Genomic DNA, 8,538 nt, shown 5'->3' on the forward strand with positions numbered 1-8,538 from the left:
TGTGTTGCTCTCATTTTCTGATGAAACTAAACATGAAAGAAAAAAAATTGTTAAATTAATATTTAACGACCATTTCAGATTTTGCTAGATAGTGTTGTCGTTATAGTTCAACAATTCAATGAAATGATATGTGAAAGCCAAATTGGACCAATGATTTCCACCACAAATTAATTCTTTGACATTAGTTAGCATGTCACAAATATTAATGGATCACTTGCTCCTACGTACATGTACTACTTCCGACAGCGCAGTAAGAAAAGAAATAAAAATGTGTTTTACAAGTTATAATAAAATAAGACCAAACTCTGTTTTTATTAAAAGTTAAAAAATATAGCCTTTAAAAAGAATTATTATCAAATTAATCTCTCAAATATTTAGTGCATTTTCACCGAGTTAGAAATTTTGTGTCATCACTTTAGTTTTAGCTAAAAAAAAAATAACAAAAAAAGTCATCTTTTGTTATTTTATTTATTATTTTTAAAAATATTTAATCAAGAAATTGTCCAGAACATGTTTTCTTAAATGAAGATGAATTTTTGACTCATTAAAATAGAGATTATTTTTATTTTCACCATTTCATTATAAATATTTAAAACAATGAATAAAATAAAAATAAGATAATTTTTTTTATAAATATTTAAGTAACTAGAAAATGATTTTTTTTCAACTTTGACTCTAGTTTTTACTGTTCTTGTACAAAAATTTGAAATAGGAAATAAAATAAAAAAAAATTAAAAATAGGTTGACAATATTTGATAATCTACACATTATGAAGAACAAGGTGAAATACATATTTATATATATAGGAGAGAAAATATTATCGTTAATTGAAGAAACATTAAAGCACATTTATTATCATGTAATAATCAGATATTACTACTTGTTAGACTTAACCATAGAATGATAGTTTTTGGTATGTTAAGGACTATTCGAGCTAGGAGTAATCTTTGTTGGGCATGCCAATTAGTATTTGGTTGGTAACATGAGTTCTTCCATACCAGATCATGGATGAAAGCCAAAATGTCTTTAGTAGGAACAGAAAGACCTACCCGATACATAAGCCCCCAAAGTCTTCGACTCTTGGGAGAAGAGTTCATTTGTGTTCGTGGTGGGAAAAAATTTTGTTTTTTGCTTTTGAATTTTTGAAATCATTGATTTTCTAGGTACGCCATTGTTCGGGATATGTAATGATAGAGTCACCTCAAGTGTATAATGACGATCTGTCAGCTACCCCAGGAAGGTTTTGGAAACCTAAGTGTGGAACGTTGCCCAAACATGAAGGGTTTCTTCCGTTTCATTCATTGATCTTGAAGAAATCTAACAATTCAAAGAGGTGCAGTGCTTCATTTCTCGGAGTTCTTCGTATCCATAAATAAGATCACGTAGATCATGAGAATTTACTTACAACCTCTGCCTTTCGAATACTCCAAACACTTCTCGTCATCCCACCTCTCTCTTAGTGACCGAGAATCAAGTACCTACTAGGTACGCCTTCATTCTTCTCCTTTTATGAATTCAAGTGGTAATGTAAAATCTCCTTTCTTGGGCAAAATGTAAGTAAATGTCATTTCCTCTAATTTTTCTTCTAGTTCATCTAGATCTTCCTCTCCCTTTTCTTCTTTCTACCCCAGCCACCCCAATGCTTTAGTACATGTTATTGTTCTTCTTCTTCTTGGTACATGTTTTCAATAAATTTTAACCAACAAAAGCACATATTAAGAGAAGTATGTTGCTAGTACTCCTCATAAATAAAAGATCATGATTTCACTTGAATATATTTTCATGCAAATGACCCAGAGAGAAATGATGAAGTTTTCTTTCTACATGTTTTATTTCATCTCAATTCACCACAATTGTTTGACTTCAAATTTGAATTAATTAATCTGAAACCAACTCAACTAAACAATTATTTAGAAAAAAATTAATTTATTAAAATAAAATTGATAGGTGAACAATTACATTTTTGGGTTAATTTAGCCACAATTTTTTCATTTCTTATTTCTTTGATTTAATTACATTTTTTTTTATTTCATGGCCAACAATTTTATAACTTTTGTCACACAACTTTGAAATTTGTATATTTTAATATTATATTAATCAATTGTGATATAATATATTAATTACAACAATTAAATGTTTCTTTTATTAATAGTACTTAAAAATTAAACTAGATTTTTATTATGAATTAGATCAATAGATAAATAGATAGGATCTAATATAAATATATAGTTAGATAAAAAGGGAGAGATTGAATTTTATTTTGTTTAATCAATTTATATAAAGTATTGAGAAAAAGTAAGAAATAATATTATAAAATAAAAAAAAGAGAGATTAAATGAATAGTATAACCCATTACTATGAATTTATCAAAATGTCAATTCTATATATATTAAATAAAAAAATTTTGAGTTAAATTTTAAGAAGTGCATTTCAATATTGTTTGTATAAAAGCGTATTATAGTACGTAGTATTACCTTAATAATTATATATTTTTTTGTTAATTCATATCTTTAATTTAAATATGATTATAGTAGCATTTTTTTAATCATTTTTCAATTATACATTTTACAACTCATTTTTATTATTTCTTTGTCACACCATTCATTTTATACATTAACATTAATTAACACAAGTGATAATGACTTGTGTTCTTTAACTAAGATATTTAAGATTTAAATTTTGATTTTAAATATGAAATAAATGATAGATACTTCACATAAATACCATAAATACAAAAAAAAAATTATTTTATCCTACATTTGTCCCTCCCCATCTCCCATTTAAGCAATATTATTGAATAAAAAAATTTTATTTAAAATTTAGTCAAGAATACTAACGATATATTTTCTAATAATAAATTAAATTTATTAAAAATCATAATATTAAATAAACTTCACTTATTATTTTATAATATTTAATAATGAATATATGTATCACCCTCACTAGTCAATTTTTGTTTGTTGAACTCAACAAACAGGTACTCCTTAATTTCCATTCCAATTCCATCGTTTATCATGTGATTTGTGTGATCAACATGCATGATGTCACTCTTCGAACATAAGCTGAGACATCAGACATATGCTTATAAATACCATGCGTAACTCTGAAACATAATCGTGCTTAATTTCTTTGTTTTGCTGACGAATTAGCTAAAAAAACAAAAGAAAATGGTGAAGTGCTTTGAGGAAGAAGTTTCAATGCCTCTGAGCCCTATGGCTGATTACTTCAGCAGTTCTTTGATAAACGTATTCGTTCTTGGTGTTTTGGAATCTCAGATTCCAATTGATCACTCAAGAGCCGAACCTCTGCTTAAGGACGCGTTCCTTCCCATCTCCACGCGTTTCTCTTCTATCTTGGTACGTCAAATTAACATATCTAGTAAATATTTGTATGTTAATCACGTGTGTCTGTATTCTTTCTTTCTTAATTAACTCTCAGTATTTGTTTAAGATAGTAAATAAGATTGTTTCAGTTTAAGTTTAACTAATAATATAACAATTTTAATATTCTTTCATCTTATCATTCTCACCGAATTCAAATATATAAAGCTATCGATCGACAACTATATTTGAATCTTTGTTTAAGATAGTAAATAAGATTGTTTAAGTTTAACTAATAATATAACAATTTTAATATTCTTTCATCTTATCATTCTCACCGAATTCAAATATATAAAGCTATCGATATCGACAACTATATTTGAATCTTTACTATATATCGAACCTGACACCATAAGGACAAAATGAAAATGTACAAAGTTGATAGTTGATATATCCGCGGGTCTGTTTTATTTAAAGTTCACTGCAATATAATATATGTAAATATATATCTATTTAACATATAGTTATACACAATTTTAGTGTTGATTTTGAATGAGATTTAACAACATATTTTGTGTGTCACTATAACTTATACTCACACTTTTTGATAATATACCAACATATATTATATTTATTGTGTAGGTAAAGATAATTTTTAGTGACACTTATTGTGTCATTATAGAATGTGTCACTATACGACAATTTTCTTGCAGTGGTTATATAATCATTAATAAAATTTAAGATGTTTAAAAATAATGAAATGGATACAGAAAATATTAATAGAGGATATTTGCTGGGTCAATCATATATATCAATATTTATCATTAGTTTGCGTAAAATTTAAGTTTTTCTCAATTATTATATCTCCTTGTCAATAATATTAGATTTGATGTTTGAAAAATAAAATAAGTACATGTCTCATTAATTAATTTAAAACAGTCATTAATATTATTTTATAATGCGAGTTTTAGATTTAATTTAACTTTATAAAATCGATCCATAAAATTTACATATTCTCCCACTCATATTCCCTACTTGATATTATCAACAGTGGATGTGAGCTAAAATTTTCTTAATATATGATCAAAGAAACTTATGTTTTGTTGAAATCGAAAAAAAAGTTAATATATGTTTTTCTTAATTCTTTGTACAAAATCCTAAAGGCAAATATTTTGAGGAAATCTTCAACTGTGACTGAAATATAAATTAATTAAGAATAAAATGATTCATTTGAATTATTGGTTGAAAGCATAATATTATTTAGCCTTTTGATAACATAAATGGAGTGAACTTGAACAGGTTATGGAGAAGAAAGGAAAAAAAGGATGGAAAGAAGTTGATGTAAATCTCCAGGACCACATCAAGGTTCCCACTTTTCCCACCATCGTGCCATTCAAGTTATATGACAAATGTTTCGACGAATACATGTCAAAAATAGCTATGGAACAGTTACCACAAAATAAACCACTTTGGGAATTGCACATATTTAAGTATCCAACGAGCAATGCTGCAGGAACTTTTATATTCAAGCTCCATCATGCACTCGGAGATGGTTACTCTTTCATGACAACCTTGCTTTCGTGCGTACAAAATGCTCACGATCCTTCAATTCCTGTCAAATTTCCTTCAAGCAAAAGATCGATGGAATCGAAAAATACCAACATCATGCTAAAAATATTGCCTCAAACTGTATCCATGGTATTTAAGAGTGTATTCGATTTTGGCTGGAGTGTGATGAAAGATAGCCTGATTCCAGATGATGAAACACCAATAAGGTCAGGGCATAAAGATGTAGGGTTTCGACCTATGACCTTCTCAAATGTTTCTCTCTCTTTGGATGACATCAAAGAAGTCAAAAATAAACTGAAAGTGGTAAGTTCATCTTGTTTTTTTAATGCTTTAAATGTCATGCAAAAATCAACAAAGTGTAATATAGTTAATAGATAAACTTGTTCTATAAACATGTGATCGAAATTCAATTCCTAATCATTATGTATGAAAAGAATTTTGTTAAGATGAATCCATTATATCAATCATAATATTTCAGAAGATTATTAGACGTTAACTTTTGTCGAACGAATATCTTAATTTACTAAGAAAAATGACACTCAAAGCTTTTTTATAAGTAAAAATTGAAATTGGAATTAACAGAATTTGTAATAGTTTTGGCACTGTGTTTAACCAGCTGAGTTAAACCACCTAAATAAAATGTCACTTGAATGTTTCAATTACAATATTTCTTTGGAAAAATATATCATTAATTGAATTTTCCTGTTTTATCTACTTATAGAGCGTAAATGATGTCGTGGTTGGTGTAATTTTCCTTGGAATTCAACTGTACATGGATGCAAAGAATCATAAACCAAGCAGTGCAGAGAGTACAGCATTGGTGCTGCTCAACACCAGGAAAATTAGGGCTTACAAATCAGCTAAGGAGATGCATGATAAAGATTCTGAAGCACCTTGGGGGAATCGATTCCATTTCATGCATGTTCCGATTCCCATGTTATGTGATACCAACTGTTTCAACCCACTTGAGTTTGTGTTAGAAGCCAACAAAAGAATCAAGAGGAAGAGAAATTCTTTGGCAGTACCACTCACAAACGTGCTTTTGCACTTGTTGAACCAAATCAAAGGCCCGCAGGTTTGAAGGATCCTGTTTTTCTTTAATTACTAGTAATTTTTACAAACTAACAAATTCTATATTCTTTCTAGTTAACAAACTAATAAAGTCACACTAACGAAATTTTTGGTCCTTTTGTTTGTGTTAATTACTTGGTGGTGCAGGCTGCTGCAAACTACGTATACAAGATAATGAATAATACAAGTTTAAGCATCTCACACATGATTGGACCAGTGGAACAAGTGGCTTTGGCTAATCATCCTATCAAAGGCTTATACTTTATGACTGTTGGTTTATCTCAGGTTTATGCTCAGATCTCATTCTTGTTAATTACAAAAATATGTTTATGTTTTCATTTTAATTACAAAAATGTCACTGTATTTTTTTACATTGTTTTTGCTGAAATCGATGTAGGGATGATGTTGAACAATACTTTTTTAGTAATGAGGCCAAGTAAAATAAAATTGAAAGTTTATAGCGTTACATAACTATTTAGTCTATGGCAAAGTACTCATTGTATATTACTATTCTCATTCTTTTTTAATAATAGTTTAAGGTTGCTATATATAAATTAAAAAGTACAATAAATTCTTATGTTTTTCATACAATAGTTTTAATATTTTCGATTATACCTTCTTTCATTTTATTCCATAATAGATACATGTCAATTATAAATGTAAATTAATTAAAAATTAAGTGAAATGTAAGGATAATTGACAAAATAGTAATTAAAACAGTTTTGAACTTGAAAAATGACATATAAATAGAAATAAAATTTTATTAAAAAAATTGAGAATTAAAACAGTAGTATTATATAGACATACGTAACATAAGGGTTCTTTAAATTTTACGGCCTATTTACGTACTAACGTAGCAAAACATGTTATTTTTTAATGGATTTACAGAGTATCACGGTGACTATAACAAGCTACATGGGATATATAAGAGTTGGATTTGGAGTAGAGGAAGACTTCATAGATGAATACCAACTCAAGTCATGTTTCGAAACTTCTCTGGAGATGATGCTGAAAGCAGCTAAAAATGTTGCTATGGAAGCTAAATTGTGATATCGCATTTATAATTCAAAATGTTTTATTATAAGTTTAAAGTCATCTTGGTTGCGTTTAAGAGAAAAGGAGTACTGCCAATTGAATAAGATCAATTGACCCCTTTTCTTTGGAGTGAAAGGAGTAGGAACAAAATAAAAGAGTAGTGTGTGACAATGTAAAACAAAATAAAACGTGAAAAGTAAGAATCCCTAAGTGACCCGATGCATATGTGTGCTAGTAACCAATGTATATGGTGACTTACGTACCGTATAGTTTCAGTTTAAGTGAACTACTATGCTTAGTCTAATGATGGGAGATTGTGATAATATCCTCATGTTGTAAGCTTGAATTCCAGTGTTATTATTGTAATTATAATGAATAAAATATAAGTTTTAGTTTGAGTACAATAAACTTTGGATCTCTTAAGTAATGTTGTGAGCTTGAATTTTATATGGATTAAAAGGCGTAATCAAAAAGAGAGTTTTAGTTAAATGTATAGATAGTTATTACACTTAATTATGAAGGGAGTTTTCATTAAAGGTATGGCGAGTTAAACTTCTCCATGAAAATTATTTGTAAATAAAATTATGAATATTTTAAACTTATAATATGATAATTAAAAATGAGGAAGGATTTACTTACTCTAAGAGTAAGTTTTGGTTGACTTACTAAACTCACTTCACTTAATAATTCATGTTTTATATCAAATTTTAAAAATTCAACCATTAATTAGAAATTTTTATTATATGGATCAAGTTTACAAATTTTAAATAATTTGAAAATTATATGATATTTTATTATATAGATTAGATTCAAATTAACTTATAAAATATTTTTATGATTATCTATCGATTTAAATTAATGAAGTAAAATATCTACTAGTTTTCATTTTTTTTTGAAAAAAAGTAGTAGACTTGATATATGCAATAAGATTTTTTAGGGTGGTTCCGTTCCATCACTCCTAGGCTGAACACTCAGTGATGATGATGAAATTGGTAGCACGTGCATGTAGAGTTAGGAGCATACATCTCATGAGGCTCAATTGATGAGTTAATAAATATGTTATGTGTGTGAATGATGGAGGGATGGTGATAGATGAGATGTGATATATTGAATTGTTATTAATATTGTACGAGAGAATTGACGAAGATGTATGAGATGTAATTTCCGTTTGATTTGTTTGTGTGCCTATCCTTATGTTTTGTATATATATGTTATGAAGGATGAGATATATTCTCACTCGTATTTGTATGTTTGTATTTGAGTTGATCGCCATTTGCAGGATTTAAACATGTACATGATGATGTGTTCGATGAGAGACAACTGTAAAAAGAGGTCTTGCTTTAATAATGTGACATTAGAGTTGAGTTTTGGAAATAGTAGTTGTTCAGTAACTAAATTTTCCATTTAATTATGTTTTATTACCATATACCTTTATTGACAAGAGAAGTTGTTTTTATTTCTTTTGAAACAACACTTTATATGTTTCTATTTTAAGTGATAGATAAAGATGTAAACCCTTTTTACAAGTTTTATGAGAGTAATT

At 27.9% G+C, this 8,538-nt stretch overlaps 1 protein-coding gene across 2 annotated transcripts; it reads left to right on the plus strand.

The window, feature by feature from the left end:
• The first annotated feature begins 930 nt into the window (after positions 1-930).
• LOC109810427 (wax ester synthase/diacylglycerol acyltransferase 4) lies at positions 931-7,403 on the plus strand. 2 transcript variants are annotated; one of them, XM_020373894.3, is made up of 6 exons: positions 931-1,485; positions 3,150-3,356; positions 4,620-5,192; positions 5,611-5,964; positions 6,108-6,245; positions 6,849-7,403. In XM_020373894.3, the coding sequence occupies exons 2-6, from the start codon at positions 3,168-3,170 to the stop codon at positions 7,008-7,010; spliced, it is 1,416 nt and encodes a 471-aa protein (XP_020229483.1). In that variant the 5' UTR covers positions 931-1,485; positions 3,150-3,167; the 3' UTR covers positions 7,011-7,403. The 2 variants fall into 2 exon arrangements, with proteins under 2 accessions (XP_020229483.1, XP_020229484.1); XM_020373895.3 differs by lacking the exon at positions 931-1,485 and having other exon boundaries at positions 3,105-3,356.
• Positions 7,404-8,538: the final 1,135 nt, after the last annotated feature.

Source organism: Cajanus cajan, chromosome 10 (genome assembly GCF_000230855.2).
Source record: "Cajanus cajan strain Asha chromosome 10, NIPB_CcT2T_4, whole genome shotgun sequence".
Taxonomy (NCBI): domain Eukaryota; kingdom Viridiplantae; phylum Streptophyta; class Magnoliopsida; order Fabales; family Fabaceae; genus Cajanus; species Cajanus cajan.

Excerpts from the sequence above, each read along its gene's own strand:
- LOC109810427 (XM_020373894.3), top strand. The coding sequence starts at position 3,168 with ATGGTGAAGTGCTTTGAGGAAGAAGTTTCAATGCCTCTGAGCCCTATG. Across the intron at positions 5,193-5,610 it reads TCAAAAATAAACTGAAAGTG|AGCGTAAATGATGTCGTGGT; the intron begins GTAAGTTCATCT and ends ATCTACTTATAG. Across the intron at positions 5,965-6,107 it reads ACCAAATCAAAGGCCCGCAG|GCTGCTGCAAACTACGTATA; the intron begins GTTTGAAGGATC and ends TTGGTGGTGCAG.